The sequence below is a fragment of the Myxine glutinosa genome, chromosome 14, assembly GCF_964187855.1.
Source record: "Myxine glutinosa chromosome 14, kmMyxGlut1.1, whole genome shotgun sequence".
Lineage (NCBI taxonomy): Eukaryota > Metazoa > Chordata > Myxini > Myxiniformes > Myxinidae > Myxine > Myxine glutinosa.
Window position 1 is genome coordinate 81,995,269 of NC_136274.1, and position 24,238 is coordinate 82,019,506.

At 41.8% G+C, this 24,238-nt stretch overlaps 1 protein-coding gene across 10 annotated transcripts in view; it reads right to left on the reverse strand.

Moving 5' to 3' along the window:
• Positions 1-24,238, reverse strand: part of LOC137439963 (dystrophin) — a 1,283,433-nt gene that overhangs the window by 963,317 nt on the left and 295,878 nt on the right. For all 10 annotated transcript variants that reach the window (XM_078768445.1, XM_078768443.1, XM_078768444.1 and 7 more), the window contains one exon: positions 8,449-8,567. In XM_078768445.1, the coding sequence (XP_078624571.1) occupies positions 8,449-8,567 (119 nt within the window). The remainder of the gene's footprint in view (positions 1-8,448; positions 8,568-24,238) is intronic.

The window sequence follows — 24,238 nt, forward strand, 5'->3', positions numbered from 1 at the left end:
TGATTATGCCTTAACCCACCGAATAGGGGTCCACGAACCTAACTCCTCGCCTAGATCTCCGCAGGGGAGGTGGGGAACAGCAGGTGCGGAGAACGACCATACATGGCGGCGGCCTCGAGATGATTATGGGGACAACTATGATACCCCACCGGTTCGAAATCAGAGGGATGCGGGCCCAAGACAAACTTATAGTTCGGGGGGCCCGAGGCAGACCCCGAGTTTTTCCTCCGGGCCTACTTGCGCGTTTTGCAAAAAACCTGGACACTTGATGTCCAGTTGTTACCTCATGAAAAGGGACAACCCAGAGCGGAGTCCGACTATTACAACTCCGAATGCGATGGCTAGCGTAAGAAATCGCCATCAAGAGGGTTACCAACCATTTGTTTCCGAGGGGTTTGTGTCACTGGATGGAGCCTCGACTAACCGGAGACCGGTTAGGATATTGAGAGACACAGGGGCCCATCAATCTTTAATGCTTGAAGGCATTTTGCCATGGTCCGAGGAGACGGCAACGGGGGATAGTGTTCGTTTACAGGGGATCGGGGGCGGTGTTAGTGCTCCCCTTCAGGTCATCCAGTTGGAGTCCGATTTGGTGTCAGGACCGGTCACCGTCGGTTTACAAGCCACGTTTCCTGTAGAGGGTGTATCTGTGGTTCTCGGGAATGATTTGGCCGGGGGTCAAGTTTATGGTAACCTGAGGGTTGAGAAAGAGCCCAGCAGGGAAAATAACACCACACCAGCTCGGGAGGGTGACAAAAGTGCCAAGTTATTTGTAGGGGGACTGAACTTCAAAACAGAGGAAGAAGTTCTGACCTCTGTCTTCAACAGATATGGGCCGCTGGTGGAAGTGCGGTTGGTAAGAGACTGGGAAACGCAACAGTCAAGAGGGTTCGGCTTTGTCACGTTTGCCAGCACAAAAGACGCCAGAGAGGCAGAGAAGAATTGGAATGGCAAGGATTTGGAGGGTCGGACCATAACAGTAGGGAAGGCATTTCGTAGGCGTCGAGAGGTCTACAGGAGAGGACAACTGGGCGGTAGTTTTGGTGGTGGCCGCAGTCAATATTATTATGGAGGCTCCCTGAGTTACGGCCGCTCCCGAAGGAAGAATTGGCAAAGTAGTGGCCGAGAAGAAGACCGGTATTCAGGGGACTACAGGGACCAGTGGTCCCACCCTAATTATTAGGGACGTTCCGAGAAGTTGAAGCACTGAAGGCGGCGGAGCCGCCGAGCCAAGATTCCTACACGAATTAACCGTGAACGCCGTTCCTAAAGGCGCCCATGTAGAGAACTTTCCTGCACGGACTAACCGTGAACTCCACGTTCCTCAAGGCGCCCATGTAGAGAACTTTCCTGCACGGACTAACCGTGAACTCCGCGTTCCTAAAGGCATCCATGTAGGGAATACTCGGCTTGGCCTCCCGGAAAAGTGCTATCGAGTGGCTTAACTGGCTTTATTTTTAAGTGATAACTGTGCCCGGGGGGAATTGATAATGTGGGGGGGTTGAGTTATCTGGTTTATTTCTCCAAATTGGCCGGCAAAGAAAGTTTTCGCTGGGTTCAAACTTTCTTTCTTGAAGGGGGGGAGTGTTACATATTTATGTGAATGTATGTGAATTACCATGCAGGTGTTTGCTTCCGTGTGTAGTATATTAAGTTGTGGTGTAGTTGTTGTGGTTGGAGGGTCAGAAGCCCTTCTGAAAGAGTGGCAGGAAACGGAAGTGGCCGGAAGCGGAAGTGACGGGAAACGGAGGAGAAAAGACACGAGGGAAAGGAAGGCTTCTTCTTCCTCGCCCCGCGACGACGAGAAGGTGGAATCGACCTTACGCTGCGCGGAAAACGCGCCGTTGCGAAACGTCTAGCGAGAGGAGTTACCTGGGCGGTAAATACCTTTGGACACGTCCAGTCACTGTGAGTTCGTGCACGAAACCAAGCGTCCGGGACAGTTTGCCCCGTCTACAAAGACGCGTACGGGTCCGCACGTTGGGCCTCGCTCGCGTCGGAAGCCGCGCTGGGTTTTGCCCCGTCTACAAAGACGCGTACGGGTCCGCACGTTGGGCCTCGCTCGCGTCGGAAGCCGCGCTGGGTTTTTGCCCATCTACAAGGACGCGTAAGAGTCGCACTTGGGGCCTCGCGCACGTTGGACGCCGCGCTGGGTTTGCCCCGTGGCTTGGCAAGGAGGTGCGCTGCAGCCGCGGCCCCAGTCCGAGACGGCACGTTTAGAGCACGTCCGCCCGGGGCTCGTTCAACCGCCCGTGTGCGGAGAGGAGAGACATTGACCACGGAGGGAGTCAGGAGTGGGGCTCACGTGAGGAATGTATAAGATTAAGATGGCCATCTTAGAGTTTGTGTAGATGAGTTCACATGGTTGTAATATTGATTGTGCATTGTTGATGGTTGTTGATTGCTCAGTGAATATATTATTGATTATTCCGGATCCTTGGTGTGGGGTTTCTTCTTGACCGGAATTCATATTGATTGCGTTACGAAAGCGTATAAACCATATATCTTTCTGGCGGGGTCCCTCCCACGGTCCGGGGGTCACCAAGACCAGGTAGTTACCGGGAGGACCACGTAACAAATGATTGTATGTGCACTAACCTTTTAAAGTGCTGAGCATCAGGCGAGGAAGCAGCATGTACCAATTATTTGCATTACCAGTCAGTGGTATGGCTCGGCCTGGAGAGGGTTCAAACCGCCGACCTCCCAGACTCGGAGTGGATGCTCCAACAATTGTGGAGTGGATGCTCCAACAATTATGGAGTGGATGCTCCAACAATTATGGAGTAGATGCTCCAACAATGATGGAGTGGATGCTCCAACAATGATGGAGTGGATGCTCCAACAATTATGGAGTGGATGCTCCAACAATTATGGACTGGAAGCTCTAACAATTAGGGAGTGGATGCTCCAACAATAATGGAGTGGATGCTCCAACAATTATGGAGTGGATGCTCCAACAATTATGGAGTGGATGCTCCAACAATTGTGGAGTGGATACTCCAACAATTGTGGAGTGCATGCTCCAACAATTGTGGAGTGGATGCTCCAACAATTATGGAGTGGATGCTCCAACAATTATGGAGTGGATGCTCCAACAATGATGGAGTGGATGCTCCAACAATGATGGAGTGGATGCTCCAACAATTGTGGAGTGGATGCTCCAACAATTATGGAGTGGATGCTCCAACAATAATGGAGTGGATGCTCCAACAATTATGGAGTGGATGCTCCAACAATTATGGAGTGGATGCTCCAACAATTATGGAGTGGATGCTCCAACAATTGTGGAGTGGATGCTCCAACAATTGTGGAGTGGATGCTCCAACAATTATGGAGTGGATGCTCCAACAATTATGGAGTGGATGCTCCAACAATGATGGAGTGCATGCTCCAACAATTGTGGAGTGGATGCTCCAACAATTATGGAGTGGATGCTCCAACAATTTTGGAGTGGATGCTCCAACAATTTTGGAGTGGATGCTCCAATAATTATGGAGTGGATGCTCCAACAATTATGGAGTGGATGCTCCAACAATTGTGGGGTGGATGCTCAACAATTATGGAGTGGATGCTCCAACAATTATGGAGTGGATGCTAAAATTATTATGGAGTGGATGCTGGTTTCATATCCCATCAATGACCTCTTTGCCTCAATGGTCCTCCAACAACTTTTCTGAGGAGTTTCCATAGCCAAAGAGCCCCTTAATAATGTTGTAGCTTCATCCTTTGCAGCTTATCTAAAGAAGACCATAAATTTGTTTGACTCTATTAGGATGACAATAGAACCACCTTTAGAGGCCATTTCCCCCACAGAGCAGGTGTTGGCCTTTTTCGGGCACCGTTGCCCCCTTTTTTTGAAGCAATATTTTATGGCAAGATGCCCTTCCTGCCGCCAACCCTGTTAGTCCCCTCTTGCAACACAAAAGGAATTACCAGTGAACTGGTACACAATTTGCCGACCTCGGAAGGATGACAGGCTGAGTCAACCCCCCTGGCGTTAATTCAGTGATCGACCAGGATTCGAACCCAGGATCCTCGGATCCCAAGCCGGCACCCTAACCGCTAAGTCAACACAAGGCTCCTATTAAGATGACAATAAACCCACAAAAAATATTACTCAACTCCATAAAGAAAACCTTGCAAATGCCACTTTCTCCTGTTGTACCTATCTATTTAGCCACTGAGTTCAACTAAAAAAAAGAATGACTCGTCCTGGGAAAGACAGCATTTCTAAACTGACTTCAAGGCAAGATGATGACTCTGCAAGGACCAGTCTTCCCCCTTGATACTCTTCAATTCTCCATTGACCTCAAAGCATTCATCACCATGCGCTACCAACGGAGGTTAGCTTTTCACTCCTGTTTGACTGTGAAGAGGATATCTCAAAAGGTTATGCACGGATTCAGACGAAACTTGGCGGACAGGTTGGGTGTGTGACAAGGATGAAGTTAATCCATTTGGTGAAGATCCAGATCCTGATTCGAATATTGCACTAGAATTGTACAAGTGATTCTTCACTATTGAGAGATATGGCCAAAAACGATATACGTATAGCACGATATCTCAAAAAGTTGTGGATAACTGATGACAAAACTTGGTGGATGAGTTGGGTTGGTGACAAGAACAAGCCAATTGGATTTTGGTTTAGGTATGGATCCAGATCTAGCCCATCAGTGGGATACAAAATGTAAACTGTTCAGCCAGGCGGAGGTATACGCTCTACTCGAGTACCGTTGTAGTTCACACTGCATTGAAGGATAGCACTCCATTGTGTGCCAAGGTTCCTGCATTCACACCTTGCACTCCAAGAAATAGCCCAATGGAAAGAAAAGCCAAGGTTTACCATCCACACAAATTTGTGGCACAGCCTCTCACCAAATCTCACACCACCTGCTACTTCAACCCTCAATCCTTTCCCTCCGATTCATGCATCCCATACACAACCAATTTTTTGTTCCCCTTTTATACCATGCGCTTTGATAACCAAATCCTAATATCCTCAGTCCTAAGCCAGATTAAAAGTCTAAATGTCAGGATTCAATAACTCACAGAGTAAGCTAGTTTAAAAGTCTAAATGTCAGGATTCAATAACTCACAGAGTAAGCTAAACTAATAGTCTAAATCTCAGGATTCAATAACTCACAGAGTAAGCTAGTTTAAAAGTCTAAATGTCAGGATTCAATAACTCACAGAGTAAGCTAGATTAAAAGTCTAAATGTCAGGATTCAATAACTCACAGAGTAAGCTAGTTTAAAAGTCTAAATGTCAGGATTCAATAACTCACAGAGTAAGCTAAACTAATAGTCTAAATCTCAGGATTCAATAACTCACAGAGTAAGCTAGATTAAAAGTCTAAATGTCAGGATTCAATAACTCACAGAGTAAGCTAGTTTAAAAGTCTAAATGTCAGGATTCAATAACTCACAGAGTAAGCCAGATTAAAAGTCTAAATGTCAGGATTCAATAACTCACAGAGTAAGCTAGTTTAAAAGTCTAAATGTCAGGATTCAATAACTCACAGAGTAAGCTAGTTTAAAAGTCTAAATGTCAGGATTCAATAACTCACAGAGTAAGCTAGTTTAAAAGTCTAAATGTCAGGATTCAATAACTCACAGAGTAAGCTAAACTAATAGTCTAAATCTCAGGATTCAATAACTCACAGAGTAAGCTAGATTAAAAGTCTAAATGTCAGGATTCAATAACTCACAGAGTAAGCTAGTTTAAAAGTCTAAAAGTCAGGATTCAATAACTCACATAGTAAGCTAAACTAATAGTCTAAATCTCAGGATTCAATAACTCACAGAGTAAGCTAAACTAATAGTCTAAATCTCAGGATTCAATAACTCACAGAGTAAGCTAAACTAATAGTCTAAATCTCAGGATTCAATAACTCACAGAGTAAGCCAGATTAAAAGTCTAAATGTCAGGATTCAATAACTCACAGAGTAAGCTAAACTAATAGTCTAAATCTCAGGATTCAATAACTCACAGAGTAAGCTAAACTAATAGTCTAAATCTCAGGATTCAATAACTCACAGAGTAAGCTAAACTAATAGTCTAAATGTCAGGATTCAATAACTCACAGAGTAAGCCAGATTAAAAGTCTAAATGTCAGGATTCAATAACTCACAGAGTAAGCTAAACTAATAGTCTAAATCTCAGGATTCAATAACTCACAGAGTAAGCTAGTTTAAAAGTCTAAATGTCAGGATTCAATAACTCACAGAGTAAGCTAGTTTAAAAGTCTAAATGTCAGGATTCAATAACTCACAGAGTAAGCTAAACTAATAGTCTAAATGTCAGGATTCAATAACTCACAGAGTAAGCTAGTTTAAAAGTCTAAATGCCAGGATTCAATAACTCACAGAGTAAGCTAAACTAATAGTCTAAATGTCAGGATTCAATAACTCACAGAGTAAGCCAGATTAAAAGCCTAAATGTCAGGATTCAATAACTCACAGAGTAAGCTAGATTAAAAGTCTAAATGTCAGGATTCAATAACTCACAGAGTAAGCTAAACTAATAGTCTAAATTCCAGGATTTCAGAAAACAAGTTGTATGTATCCAATGAACAGTCAGTATATTGAGTTGACTAGACTGACTTCCATTGGTGGGCCAAATAAGGCCATTGGTGGGCCATTGTCTTACTATGGGCCAAATAAGGCCATTGGTGGGCCATTGTCTTACTATGGGCCAAATAAGACAAAGTGAAGCAAAAGATGGAAAATTATTGGGATGATCAATTCCAGGATGTTTGGATGTTCTTCAGTGAATATGAACACCAACTTGGCTTCATTCAAAAAGTTATCACCAGATTTCCCTGCAAAAATTAAAAGTGGCCGCATAAACCAGGTGGCCAAACATTAGTGAACAATGTACTTTTTAACCACGTTGAACAATTAAGACTAGAACGGCACTCGGTGGAGCATAACTCCGCCAGGCTGAACAGTTTGTTTTGTATCCCATTGATAGGCCGAATCTGGATTCGGACCTGAACCAAAATCGAATCGGCTTGTTCTCGTCACCGAACCAACTCATCCCCCATGTTTAGTCAGAACTCGTCCATAACTTTTTAAAATATGCTATATATCGCTTTTCGCCAGATCACTCGATGGTGAAGAATCACTTTAACAAAAAAAAATCGTATCCGAATCCATATTCAGATCTTCACCAAAATCGAATCGATTAGTCCTTGTTATTTACCCAACCTCGCCACCAGGTTTAGTCCAAATCCGTCCACAACTTTTTGAGATATCCTGCTATGTATCGATTTTGGCCTTATCTCCCAATGGTGAAGAATCATTCAAAAATTCTAGTAGCCGGATCCGAATCCGAATCTTCACCAAAATCGAATCGATTAGTCCTTGTTATTTACCCAACCTCGCCACCAGGTTTAGTCCAAATCCGTCCACAACTTTTTGAGATATCCTGCTATGTATCGATTTTGGCCTTATCTCCCAATGGTGAAGAATCATTCAAAAATTCTAGTAGCCGGATCCGAATCCGAATCTTCACCAAAATCGAATCGATTAGTCCTTGTTATTTACCCAACCTCGCCACCAGGTTTAGTCCAAATCCGTCCACAACTTTTTGAGATATCCTGCTATGTATCGATTTTGGCCTTATCTCCCAATGGTGAAGAATCATTCAAAAATTCTAGTAGCCGGATCCGAATCCGAATCTTCACCAAAATCGAATCGATTAGTCCTTGTTATTTACCCAACCTCGCCACCAGGTTTAGTCCAAATCCGTCCACAACGTTTTGAGATATCCTGTTCACAGACAAACAAAGAGTCAAACAGACAGACAGACAGACAGACAGACAGACAAACAGACAGACAAACAAACAGAGAGGGGTGAAAATATAACCTGCATCCACCTGCGGTGACGGAGGTAAAAACAATGTTAGAGACAGGCCCCGATGTGGACAACCCAGATTGAGAGAGAGAAGGCAGTTCTGATCAGGTTTGTCTAACACATTCCTTTTGTCACAAGTGCAGTTCAGTGTTTTGTCACGAATGGAATCTCCCTCAGAGGTTATCCATTAGAAGTGTGTTGGAAACAGTTTCATCCTGCAAATTACAAAACTAGGAGAAATGGTTTGAACATTTTTCTCAATCCAAGAGCTGGGAAAAGTCACAGTATCCCATCAATCATAGATCTCATCTCCAAAGGGAAATGATTGGAATGACTATTCCCATACAGGCCGAGCAGTTGAAACAGACATAAATATAAAGGATAAAATCCATTTCACATCCTTTATTAAACTTCTAACTGACATGAAAACAAAGTTTCAATCGACACAGCTTTGAATTCACAAAATTATAATGTGCCGTCACAACCATGATCTACAAATACAAGGCATTCCTGCAATCTACAAATTATTGTACGACAGCAGAGTTTCTCTCAATTGAAAATGTTTCCGAGTAAACAAAACAGGATCCACACCTTCTGGGTCAAGGAGCCGAGGAACCCCTAGATGTTCCTGTGCTGTCCTGAAAGCATTCTCCAGACGTTGGTGGGGGGTCATCTTCTCCACCACGTCCTTCCAGCTGAAGAGGTCGGGCCTGGGGAGGTGGCAGAAGTGAACAAGGAGTGAACGATGGGAATATGTCACTTTCACAGAGTAAACCTTTCAATGTACACGACCGTGAAATGGGGTGGATAGGGACAGCAAGGTGAATAGGGACAGCAAGGTGAATAGGGACACAAACTGAAAAAAAGTTCGGAAACTTTTTTCGCTGAAAATTGATAACCAAACTGATTTGTTGATATTTGGGTTGAAAGTGTTCTGTTGTTTTTTTTTTAAAAACAACTTATAGTCCCTATTAACCCCATATATGGGTTAAATACCCCCGCTAATTTCGGTCCCCTTGTGTTTTATACCTCCCCCCCACCTCCCCTTCCCACGCCTCCTGCCCCAAAGACCTCTCCCTCCCACACTTCTCCCTGCTCTCAAATGTTGTGGGTGTGTGCTTCCCCTTCTCTCCCCATCTTGTCTTCCGCTCCCTCTTTTTGTATATTTTGTTTGTCTGGTTGATTTGTTTGTGAAATAAATGTTAGCTCTTTCACGAGCCTCGATTCAGTATACAAAAAATAATAATAATAATAAAAATAGGAATAAATAGGATTTTTATGGCTGTCCCTATTCACCCCGTTTTACGGGTGAACAGGGACAGTCACTAATACAAAAAAATAATAATCAAGAAACAATCCTGAGTTTCCAACGTATTGCTAAATTGATAGCTCAGATGGATGCACATAGTATGCACCCATAATATAAACCATGGTGCCAATGAAAAAAAATATGGGATAAAAAGTTTCTCCAAACTGGCCCTATTTCTTGATTATTATTTTTTGTATTAGTGACTGTCCCTATTCACCCGTAAAACGGGGTGAATAGGGACAGCCGTAAAAATCCTAATTATTCCTATTTAACCCATATATGGGGTTAATAGGGACTATACGTTGCTTTTTTTTAAAAACAAGAGAACACTTTCAACCCAAATATCAACAAATCAGTTTGGTTATCAATTTTCAGCGAAAAAAGTTTCCGAACTTTTTTTCAGTTTGTGTCCCTATTCACCTTGCTGTCCCTATTCACCTTGCTGTCCCTATTCACCTTGCTGTCCCTATTCACCCCCATTTTACGGTACCGGTAAAAAGTTTTAGAACACCTCAATTTTTCCAGTTTTTATTGAAATTTACGCAGTTTGATGTCTCAATGTACACTCGGAACCCGTTAATATGCGATCCATGGGAGCCAGGAAAATCGACCGTGTGGTAAGTGAGACCGTGTATTACCTGTCTTCCAGCGCGAGCGTGGTGGCCGCCATCTTGGATTGTGTCGGGTGACGACGAGTGAAAGAAACTAAGACACTAAGTCAATTTTTTTAAAGATACTTTTTCGTAATAAAACAACACATATGTAATAATACTTATACGATTTTTATTATACAAAACAATATGCAAAAAACATAGAAATCAAGAAATATTGTTCAAAATACAAAACCCATTTGCGTGGGTTCTGGGTTTAATAGTGGGGAAAACGCGTTTCCTTGATGATGCAGATGTTCCCGGGCCCGGCCAGTGGAGATGAAAGGTTAAATCAGCTTACGTAGATAAACACTCGTGTCAATATCATATTAATAATAACTTGTAAAATGTGAAGCAAACCAGACGTGTTATGATCGTCATGTTGGTGTTATGAGAGTGAACTTTTACGCGCGTGATTTAAAAAAATCAAGATGGCGGCTGCCGTGTACAATGTTACAATGTACTACATGCTCGATTCTTGTCATTTTTTTGAATTTTTCCGACTAATTTATCAAAATGTTTGGGTACCAAGGGTCGACCGTGTGCTATCCGAAATCGCATATTAATGGATCGCATATTAACGGGTTCCGACTGTACTCTGACATTAAGCATTGAACAAATAAACAATTGGAGATCAAAAAGAAATCATAGAATCATTTTGTTTAACAAAATTTAATTTTAAATTTTTGACTCAGCAAAGTCGCCATCTTTTGCAGATATAACCGCCGAACCCACTCGTAGCATTATTTCTACAATGGAAATCAAATATTGTTCGGGAAGTTCTTCCCAACACTGTTGCAGAAGTTCCCACCAATGTGTTGCACTTGTCGTTGCTTTGCTTTCACCCTTCTGTCCAGTTCATCCCAAACCAGCTCGATGGGGTTTAAGTCTGGAGACTGTGCTGGCCATTCCATGATTTGAAGCCGACCGTCTTGTTCTTTTCCTCGAAGGTAGTTTTGACATAGCCTGGAGGTGTGTTTAGGGTCATTATCTTGCTGTAGGATGAACCCCTGACCAACTAGGCGTATACCAGAGGGTATTGCATGGCGCTGCAAAATGCTGTGGTAGCCCTTTTGGTTCAGGGTGCCAGTCAGTCTGTGCAAGTCGCCGACTCTGGATTGGTGTCACACACTGAGGAACCATCCTTTCGCCTACTCGGCGGCGTACACGAACCCTGCGTTATGAACCAAAGATTTCAAATTTGGATTCATTGGTCCATAAGACCTTCTTCCAGTCTTCAGTAGTCCAATGGCGGTGCTTCATGGCCCAGGCAAGCCTCTTTTTCTTATTTTGCCATCTTAGCAATGGCTTTCTTACTGCCACTCGACCTGTCAAACCTGCAGCTCGAGGTCTTCTCTTCACAGTTGAAACTGAGACTTGCTTACTTCGACCAGTGTTAAGCTGTGCTTGAAGCTGTTGTCCTGTGAGCCGCCTATCATGCAAGCTGTTGACTCTCAGAAACTTGTCTTCTGATTCTGTTGTGGCTCTGGGTCTGCCAGACCTCTTCCTGTCAGAGTTTCCTCCAGTTTCAAATATACTACTTCCTGCAGTGCAATATTGTCCAAATAATGCTTCAGAGGGTGTGATAACAGTCTGTTCAAATACTGCTTTTATACAGACAGGGGGTTTGTAATCAAATAATCAGCAGAGATTGGGACACCTGTAGGAATTGTTTGCATCGACTTTCAATGTTTAATTTACTTACATTTTTTTTTTTTTTTTTTTTTTGTATACAAGATCGAGGCTCGTGAAAGAGCTAACATTAATCACACAAAAAGACAAACCGACACACAAAACACAAAAAAACAAGGGGAGCGGTAGACAAGATGGGGAGAGAGGGGGAAGGACACAAAAGAGAGGGGGAAGGACACAAACACAACATTTGAGAGCAGGGACATCGGGAGGACTTGGGGGGAGGTGGGAGAGGATTAAAACATATGAACACTGCAAGGACTCTGGGGTGAATTACCGGGGGTAGAAAAGATCAAGGTTTTCGATGGGGGAAGATAAGAGATGGTGGTGAACAGCTGTTTTAAAGACCTGGAGGGAGGAGTGGGATTGAAGGGAGTGGGGGAGTTTGTTCCAGAGGCGGGAGAAAAGGGGAATGAAAGAGTGAAGGTGAGCAGAGAGCCTAGACTTTGGCAGTTTAACCAGAAGAGGGTTGCAGGCAGATCTTGTGCGACCTGAAGGAATATTGGGGGGACAGAGCACAGAGAGAGCTGGGGGAGCAAGGCCGGAGAGGAGTCGGTAGAAGACAGAAAGACCACCAACCTGCCTGCGGTGAGTGAGTGAAAGGCCCTCGGCGTTGACTACATCGCAGGAGATTCCAATGATTCTGCTCCCTTTCGAATGATTTTTACATTGCTGCAGAACAGCTGTAAGTTGTTAACCCATTACTTGTTCTCTGAAGAAGGCTTTTTTTTTTACAATATAACTGTGCAATTTACATTATTTTCCAGTTTTTGCTAACCTAAACTTTTTTTTTTAACCTCGAGCAGTTTACTGCTTACCTTTGTACCATTTCAGGTTATTCACTGGACATTAACCTGCGTAAATTTCAATAAAAACTGGAAAAATTTAGGTGTTCTAAAACTTTTGACCGTAGTGTATGTAACCACCAATTGCAATTACAATCCATGCTTGACTACAAAACTATGAGATAAACACACATGTTGATCTTATTGGTGACAGAATATAAAAAGATATTCGAGTTTTGTGCTTGCAATTAATTTTCTGAAATTTCTAGAATTTGTTTTTCACTTGGAAGTGGTGGGATATGATATGTAAATAAAGTATGGAAAAACTCTGATATAATGCAATTCAATTCCAGCATATAAGGCAACAAAAGGTAAATATTTCGAAAGGGAGTGTAGACTTTCTATAGGCTAAAATGTGTGCATGTACATATATATATATACAGTCACATGAAAAAGTAAGTACACCCCATGTAAAGTTTTGACTTTTTCAACATATTTCAGCATACAGCTATTTGATCTTCATTTCAACAATATTGATAGATAAAGGTGATATAATATAACAAATATCATGACACATTTACATTTTGTAGTCCATTGTATAATTTAAATAAACATAAATGCAAATTTCGCATGTCAAAAAAGTAAGTACACCCTTGGCTCCAATAGGTGGTATTGCTCCCTTTGGCAGAAACAACCTCAAGTAGGCGTTTCTTATAACTGTCTACCAGTCTCTGATATCGATTGGGAGAAATTTTTGCCCACTCCTCCATGCAGAATTATTTCAGCTGTGCGATGTTTGAGGGGTTTCTTGCATGCACAGCTCGTTTCAAATCCCCCCCACAACTTCTCGATGGGATTTAGATCCGGGCTTTGACTTGGCCATTCCAGAACCCTCCATTTCTTTCTTTTCAGCCATTCCTTGGTGGATTTACTGGTATGTTTCGGGTCATTGTCATGTTGCAAGGTCCACTTTCGGTTGAGCTTCAACTTTCCGACAGATGGCCTCACATTCTCCTCAAGCACCCTCTGGTACAATGAATAATTCATAGTGGATTCTATGATGGTGAGCTGCCCAGGCCCTGATGCAGCAAAGCTGCCCCAAACCATAATATTTCCACCACCATGCTTTACAGTTGGTATCAGGTTCTTGTAGTCAAATGCTGTCTTTGGTTTTCGCCAAACATGTCTTCTGGTACTGTGGTCAAATAGCTCTACCTTTGACTCATCTGTCCAGAGCACATTGTTCTAGAAGTGCTGGTCTTTGCCGAGGTGTTCATTGGCAAACTTTAGTCTTGCCCTGATGTTCTTTCTGGACAGCAAAGGTTTCCTCGTGGCACACCTCCCATGTCGATCAAATTTGTGCAGCCTCTTTCTAATCGTAGACTCGTGCACTTTGACATCAACAGTGGTAAGAGCTACCTGTAGGTTCGGTGATGACATTCTGGGGTTCTTAGAGACTTCTTTCAGCATCTTGCGGTCTGCTCTTGGGCTGAACTTGCTGGGGCGGCCTGGCCTGAACAAATTGGCAGTTATTTGGAATCTTCCCCACTTGTAGATGATCTTCCGGACAGTCGAATGATTGATTTCAAATTGTTTGGAGATCTTTTTAAATCCCTTCCCAGACTCGTAGGCATCTATAACCTTCTTTCTTAAGGCCTCAGAGAGCTCTTTTGATCTCGGCATGGTGATGCCCACACTTCAACAACAAAGAGCAAACCAAACTAAATGTCTGAGGTTTAAATAAGACAGGTTCCTCCAGGATCCTCTCTAACGATGTTCTAATCATTTGCACCTGAGCTGGTGCACCTCATTCTAATTTTAGGTATTTGAAGTAGTGATAAATGTCAGGGTGTACTTACTTTTTCCACACGTGAAATTTGCATTTATGTTTATTTAAATTATACAATGGACTACAAAATGTAAATGTTTCATGATATTTGTTATATTATATCACCTTTATCTATCAATATTGTTGAAATGAAGATCAAATAGCTGTATGTTGAAATATGTTGAAAAAGTCAAAACTTTACATGGGGTGTACTTACTTTTTCACGTGACTGTGTGTGTGTGTATGTGTGTGTGTGTGTGTGTGTGTGTGTGTGTGCTTATATATATATATATATAAATAAATAATCGGAATAAATTAAATAAGTAGCGGACGAAGTTTCCAAACGGTCGATCTTTTATTTCTGACAAACTTTCGACCAAACAGGTCTTCATGGTCTTCCTCGAGTTCAACGAAACTGAAACGATTTGACCGTCTTGAAGCTTCGTCCGCTACTTATTTTATTTCTTCCGATTATCTATTGAATGCAAATGAGTTGTTGTGTTGTCATGATTTACACCAATCATAATACAAACAATTATTTTGCACAAATTTATTTGTCGTATTTGTGATATTACATTTTTTAAACAATTTAGGTTGAAGATTCAGGTTGAAAAAATATAAAACATTCAAAAAAGAACCCCTCACCACATACTACGTACATACGGGAGGGGTAGGTGCAGCCTGAAAGTTTGGGACGATTACACCTCACCACCACGTAATGAAAAACACCTCACCACCACGTAATGAAAAACACCTCACCACCACTTAATGAAAAACACCTCACCACCACGTAATGAAAAACACCTCACCACCACGTAATGAAAAACACCTCAACACCACGTAATGAAAAACACCTCACCACCATATAATGAAAAACACCTCACCACCACGTAATGAAAAACACCTCACCACCATGTAATGAAAAACACCTCACCACCACATCATTCAAAACACCTCACCAACACGTAATTCAAAACACCTCACCACCACGTAATTCAAAACACCTCACCACCACAAAATTCAAAACACCTCACCACCACGTAATTCAAAACCCCTCACCACCACGTAATGAAAAACACCTCGCCACCACGTAATGAAAAACACCTCACCACCACCTAATGAAAAACACCTCACCACCACATAATTCAAAACACCTCACCACCACGTAATTCAAAACACCTCACCACCACATAATTCAAAACACCTCACCACCACGTAATGAAAAACACCACCACCACGAAATTCAAAACACCTCACCAACACGTAATTCAAAACACCTCACCACCACGTAGTTCAAAACCCCTCACCACCACGTAATGAAAAACACCTCACCACCACGTAATGAAAACACCTCACCACCACGTAATGAAAAACACCTCACCACCACGTAATGAAAAACACCTCACCACCAAGTAATGAAAAACACCTCACAACCACGTAATTCAAAAGACCTCAACACCATGTAATTAAAAACACCTCACCACCACAAAATTTAAAACACCTCACCACCACGTAATTCAAAACAACTCACCACCACGTAATTCAAAACACCTCACCACCACATCATTAAAAACACCTCACCACCACGAAATAAAAAAACACACCACCACGTAATTAAAAACACCTCACCACCACATAATTCAAAGGACCTCACCACCACGTAATTAAAAACACCTCACCACCACATAATTCAAAAGACCTCACCACCACGTAATTCAAAACACCTCACGACCACATAATTTAAAGCACCTCACCACCACGTAATTCAAAAGACCTCACCACCACGTAATTCAAAAGACCTCACCACCACGTAATTCAAAACACCTCACCACCACATAATTATAAACACCTCACCACCATGTAATTAAAAACACACCACCACGAAATAAAAAACACACCAGCACGTAAGTAAAAACACCTCACCACCACGTAATTCAAAACACCTCAGCACCACGTAATTCAAAACACCTCAGCAGCACGTAATTCAAAACACCTCAGCAGCACGCAATTAAAAACACCTCAGCACCAACGTAATTCAAAACATCTCAGCACCACGTAATTAAAAACACCTCAGCACCAACGTTATTAAAAACAGCTCAGCACCACGTAATTATAAACACCTCACAACCACGTAATTTAAAACACCTCACCACCATGTAATTAAAAGCACCTCACCACCACGTAATTCAAAAGACCTCACCACCACGTAATTCAAAGGACCTCACCACCACGTAATTCAAAAGACCTCACCACCACATAATTAAAAACACCTCACCACCACATAATTAAAAACACCTCACCACCACAAAATCAAAAACACCTCACCATGTAATTAAAAACACACCACCACAAAATAAAAAACACACCAGCACGTAATTAAAAACACCTCACCACCATGTAATTCAAAACACCTCACCACCACGTAATTCAAAACACCTCAGCACCACGTAATTAAAAACACCTCAGCACCATGTAATTATAAACACCTCACCACCATGTAATTAAAAACACCTCACAACCACGTAATTTAAAACACCTCACCACCATGGAATCAAAAACACCACCACCACATAATTCAAAACACCTCACCACCATGTAATTAAAAGCACCTCACCACCACATAATTCAAAAGACCTCACCACCACGTAATTCAAAGGACCTCACCACCACGTAATTCAAAAGACCTCACCACCACGTAATTCAAAAGACCTCACCACCACGTAATTCAAAACATCTCACCACCACATAATTAAAAACACCTCACCACCATGTAATTAAAATCACCTCACCACCATGTAATTAAAAACACCTCACCACCACGTAATTCAAAAGCACCACCACCACATAATTAAAAGCACCTCACCACCACATAACTCAAAACACCTCACCACCACAAAATCAAAAACACCTCGCCATGTAATTAAAAACACACCACCACGAAATAAAAAACACACCAGCACGTAATTAAAAACACCTCACCACCATGTAATTCAAAACACCTCAGCACCACATAATTCAAAACACCTCAGCCCCACATAATTCAAAACACATCAGCAGCACGTAATTCAAAACACTTCAGCACCACGTAATTCAAAACACTTCAGCACCACGTAATTCAAAACACCTCACCACCACGTAATTCAAAACACATCAGCACCACGTAATTCAAAACACCTCAGCAGCACGTAATTAAAAACACCTCAGCACCAACGTAATTAAAAACACCTCAGCACCAACGTAATTCAAAACACCTCAGCACCACGTAATTAAAAACACCTCAACACCAACGTTATTAAAAACACCTCAGCACCACGTAATTATAAACACCTCACCACCATGTAATTAAAAACACCTCACAACCACGTAATTTAAAACACCTCACCACCATGTAATTAAAAGCACCTCACCACCACGTAATTTAAAAGACCTCATCACCACGTAATTCAAAGGACCTCACCACCACGTAATTCAAAAGACCTCACCACCACGTAATTCAAAACACCTCACCACCACATAATTAAAAACACCTCACCACCATGTAATTAAAAACACCTCACCACCATGTAATTAAAAACACCTCACCACCATGAAATCAAAAACACCACCACCACATAATTAAAAACACCTCACCACCACGTAATTCAAAACACCTCACCACCACATAATTCAAAACACCTCACCACCACGTAATGAAAAACACCTCACCACCACGTAATTTAAAACACCTCACCACCATGTAATGAAAAACACCACCACCATGAAATTCAAAACACCTCACCAACACGTAATTCAAAACACCTCACCACCACGTAATTCAAAACCCCTCACCACCACGTAATGAAAAACACCTCACCACCATGTAATGAAAACACCTCACCACCACGTAATGAAAAACAGCTCACCACCACGTAATGACAAACACCTCACCACCAAGTAATGAAAATCACCTCACAACCACGTAATTCAAAAGACCTCAACACCATGTAATTAAAAACACCTCACCACCACGTAATGACAAACACCTCACCACCAAGTAATGAAAATCACCTCACAACCACATAATTTAAAACACCTCACCACGTAATTCAAAACAACTCACCACCACGTAATTCAAAACACCTCACCACCACATCATTAAAAACACCTCACCACCACGAAATAAAAAACACACCACCATGTAATTAAAAACACCTCACCACCACATAATTCAAAGGACCTCACCACCACGTAATTAAAAACACCTCACCATCACGTAATTCAAAAGACCTCACCACCACGTAATTCAAAACACCTCACGACCACATAATTTAAAGCACCTCACCACCACGTAATTCAAAAGACCTCACCACCACGTAATTCAAAAGACCTCACCACCACGTAATTCAAAACACCTCACCACCACGTAATTAAAAACACCTCACCACCACAAAGTCAAAAACACCTCACCATGTAATTAAAAACACACCACCACGAAATAAAAAACACACCACCACGTAATTAAAAACACCTCACCACCATGTAATTCAAAACACCTCACCACCACGTAATTCAAAACACCTCAGCACCACGTAATTAAAAACACCTCACCACCACGTAATTCAAAACACCTCAGCACCACGTAATTCAAAACACCTCAGCAGCACGTAATTAAAAACACCTCAGCACCAACGTGATTCAAAACACCTCAGCACCACGTAATTAAAAACACCTCAGCACCAACGTTATTAAAAACACCTCAGCACCACGTAATTATAAACACCTCACCACCATGTAATTAAAAACACCTCACCACCATGGAATCAAAAACACCACCACCACATAATTAAAAATACTTCACCACCATGTAATTAAAAGCACCTCGCCACCACGTAATTCAAAAGACCTCACCACCACGTAATTCAAAAGACCTCACCACCACGTAATTCAAAAGACCTCACCACCACGTAATTCAAAACACCTCACCACCACATAATTAAAAACACCTCACCACCTTGAAATAAAAAACACCACCACCACATAATTAAAAACACCTCACCACCACATAATTAAAAACACCTCACCACCACAAAATCAAAAACACCTCACCATGTAATTAAAAACACACCACCACGAAATAAAAAACACACCAGCATGTAATTAAAAACACCTCACCACCATGTAATTCAAAACACCTCACCACCACATAATTCAAAACACCTCAGCACCACGTAATTATAAACACCTCAGCACCACGTAATTATAAACACCTCACCACCATGTAATTAAAAACACCTCACAACCACGTAATTTAAAACACCTCACCACCATGGAATCAAAAACACCACCACCACATAATTCAAAACACCTCACCACCATGTAATTAAAAGCACCTCACCACCACATAATTCAAAAGACCTCACCACCACGTAATTCAAAACATCTCACCACCACATAATTAAAAACACCTCACCACCATGTAATTAAAATCACCTCACCACCATGTAATTAAAAACACCTCACCACCATGAAATCAAAAGCACCACCACCACATAATTAAAAACACCTCACCACCACGTAACTAAAAACACCTCACCACCACAAAATCAAAAACACCTCACCATGTAATTAAAAACACACCACCACGAAATAAAAAACACACCAGCACGTAATTAAAAACACCTCACCACCATGTAATTCAAAACACCTCAGCACCACGTAATTCAAAACACCTCAGCCCCACGTAATTCAAAACACCTCAGCACCACGTAATTCAAAACACCTCACCACCACGTAATTCAAAACACATCAGCACCACGTAATTCAAAACACCTCACCACCACGTAATTCAAAACACATCAGCACCACGTAATTCAAAACACTTCAGCACCACGTAATTCAAAACACCTCAGCACCACGTAATTCAAAACACCTCACCACCACGTAATTCAAAACACATCAGCACCACGTAATTCAAAACACCTCAGCAGCACGTAATTAAAAACACCTCAGCACCAACGTAATTAAAAACACCTCAGCACCAACGTAATTCAAAACACCTCAGCACCACGTAATTAAAAACAGCTCAGCACCAACGTTATTAAAAACACCTCAGCACCACGTAATTATAAACACCTCACCACCATGTAATTAAAAACACCTCACAACCACGTAATTAAAAGCACCTCACCACCATGAAATTCAAAACACCTCACCAACACGTAATTCAAAACACCTCACCACCACGTAATTCAAAACCCCTCACCACCACGTAATGAAAAACACCTCACCACCACGTAATGAAAACACCTCACCACCACGTAATGAAAAACACCTCACCACCACGTAATGACAAACACCTCACCACCAAGTAATGAAAATCACCTCACAACCACATAATTTAAAACACCTCACCACGTAATTCAAAACAACTCACCACCACGTAATTCGAAACACCTCACCACCACATCATTAAAAACACCTCACCACCACGAAATAAAAAACACACCACCACGTAATTAAAAACACCTCACCACCACATAATTCAAAGGACCTCACCACCACGTAATTAAAAACACCTCACCATCACGTAATTCAAAAGACCTCACCACCACGTAATTCAAAACACCTCACGACCACATAATTTAAAGCACCTCACCACCACGTAATTCAAAAGACCTCACCACCACGTAATTCAAAATACCTCACCACAACGTAATTCAAAACACCTCACCACCACATAATTATAAACACCTCACCACCATGTAATTAAAAACACCTCACAACCACGTAATTTAAAACACCTCACCACCATGGAATCAAAAACACCACCACCACATAATTAAAAACACTTCACCACCATGTAATTAAAAGCACCTCACCACCATGTAATTCAAAAGACCTCACCACCACGTAATTCAAAGGACCTCACCACCACGTAATTCAAAACACCTCACCACCACAGAATTAAAAACACCACCACCACGTAATTAAAAACACCTCACCACCACAAAATCAAAAACACCTCACCATGAAATTAAAAACACACCACCACGAAATAAAAAACACACCGGCACATAATTAAAAACACCTCACCACCATGTAATTCAAAACACCTCACCACCACGTTATTCAAAACACCTCAGCACCACGTTATTCAAAACACCTCAGCACTACGTAATTAAAAACACCTCAGCACCACGTAATTCAAAACACCTCAGCAGCACGCAATTAAAAACACGTCAGCACCAACGTAATTCAAAACACCTCAGCACCACGTAATGAAAAACACCTCAGCACCAACGTTATTAAAAACACCTCAGCACCACGTAATTATAAACACCTCACCACCATGTAATTAAAAACACCTCACAACCACGTAATTTAAAACAGCTCACCACCATGTAATTAAAAGCACCTCACCACCACGTAATTCAAAAGACCTCACCACCACGTAATTCAAAGGACCTCACCACCACGTAATTCAAAAGACCTCACCACCACGTAACTAAAAACACCTCACCACCACAAAATCAAAAACACCTCACCATGTAATTAAAAACACACCACCACGAAATAAAAAACACACCAGCACGTAATTCAAAACACCTCAGCACCACGTAATTCAAAACACCTCAGCACCACGTAATTCAAAACACTTCAGCACCACGTAATTCAAAACACCTCAGCAGCACGTAATTAAAAACACCTCAGCACCACGTAATTCAAAACACCTCATGACCACATAATTTAAAGCACCTCACCACCACGTAATTCAAAAGACCTCACCACCACGTAATTCAAAACACATCAGCACCACGTAATTCAAAACACCTCAGCAGCACGTAATTAAAAACACCTCAGCACCAACGTAATTAAAAACACCTCAGCACCAACGTAATTCAAAACACCTCAGCACCACGTAATTAAAAACAGCTCAGCACCAACGTTATTAAAAACACCTCAGCACCACGTAATTATAAACACCTCACCACCATGTAATTAAAAACACCTCACAACCACGTAATTAAAAGCACCTCACCACCATGAAATTCAAAACACCTCACCAACACGTAATTCAAAACACCTCACCACCACGTAATTCAAAACCCCTCACCACCACGTAATGAAAAACACCTCACCACCACGTAATGAAAACACCTCACCACCACGTAATGAAAAACACCTCACCACCACGTAATGACAAACACCTCACCACCAAGTAATGAAAATCACCTCACAACCACGTAATTCAAAAGACCTCAACACCATGTAATTAAAAACACCTCACCACCACGTAATGACAAACACCTCACCACCAAGTAATGAAAATCACCTCACAACCACATAATTTAAAACACCTCACCACGTAATTCAAAACAACTCACCACCACGTAATTCAAAACACCTCACCACCACATCATTAAAAACACCTCACCACCACGAAATAAAAAACACACCACCACGTAATTAAAAACACCTCACCACCACATAATTCAAAGGACCTCACCACCACGTAATTAAAAACACCTCACCATCACGTAATTCAAAAGACCTCACCACCACGTAATTCAAAACACCTCACGACCACATAATTTAAAGCACCTCACCACCACGTAATTCAAAAGACCTCACCACCACGTAATTCAAAATACCTCACCACAACGTAATTCAAAACACCTCACCACCACATAATTATAAACACCTCACCACCATGTAATTAAAAACACCTCACAACCACGTAATTTAAAACACCTCACCACCATGGAATCAAAAACACCACCACCACATAATTAAAAACACTTCACCACCATGTAATTAAAAGCACCTCACCACCATGTAATTCAAAAGACCTCACCACCACGTAATTCAAAGGACCTCACCACCACGTAATTCAAATGACCTCACCACCACGTAATTCAAAACACCTCACCACCACAGAATTAAAAACACCACCACCACGTAATTAAAAACACCTCACCACCACATAATTAAAAACACCTCACCACCACAAAATCAAAAACACCTCACCATGTAATTAAAAACACACCACCACGAAATAAAAAACACACCGGCACGTAATTAAAAACACCTCACCACCATGTAATTCAAAACACCTCACCACCACGTTATTCAAAACACCTCAACACTATGTAATTAAAAACACCTCACCACCACGTAATTCAAAACACCTCAGCAGCACGCAATTAAAAACACGTCAGCACCAACGTAATTCAAAACACCTCAGCACCACGTAATGAAAAACACCTCAGCACCAACGTTATTAAAAACACCTCAGCACCACGTAATTATAAACACCTCACCACCATGTAATTAAAAACACCTCACAACCACGTAATTTAAAACACCTCACCACCATGTAATTAAAAGCACCTCACCACCACGTAATTCAAAAGACCTCACCACCACGTAATTCAAAGGACCTCACCACCACATAATTCAAAAGACCTCACCACCACGTAACTAAAAACACCTCACCACCACAAAATCAAAAACACCTCACCATGTAATTAAAAACACACCACCACGAAATAAAAAACACACCAGCACGTAATTCAAAACACCTCAGCACCACGTAATTCAAAACACCTCAGCACCACGTAATTCAAAACACTTCAGCACCACGTAATTCAAAACACCTCAGCAGCACGTAATTAAAAACACCTCAGCACCACGTAATTCAAAACACCTCATGACCACATAATTTAAAGCACCTCACCACCACGTAATTCAAAAGACCTCACCACCACGTAATTCAAAATACCTCGCCACCACGTAATTCAAAACACCTCACCACCACATAATTATAAACACCTCACCACCATGTAATTAAAAACACCTCACAACCACGTAATTTAAAACACCTCACCACCATGGAATCAAAAACACCACCACCACATAATTAAAAACACTTCACCACCATGTAATTAAAAGCACCTCACCACCATGTAATTCAAAAGACCTCACCACCACGTAATTCAAAGGACCTCACCACCACGTAATTCAAAAGACCTCACCACCACGTAATTCAAAACACCTCACCACCACAGAATTAAAAACACCACCACCACGTAATTAAAAACACCTCACCACCACATAATTAAAAACACCTCACCACCAC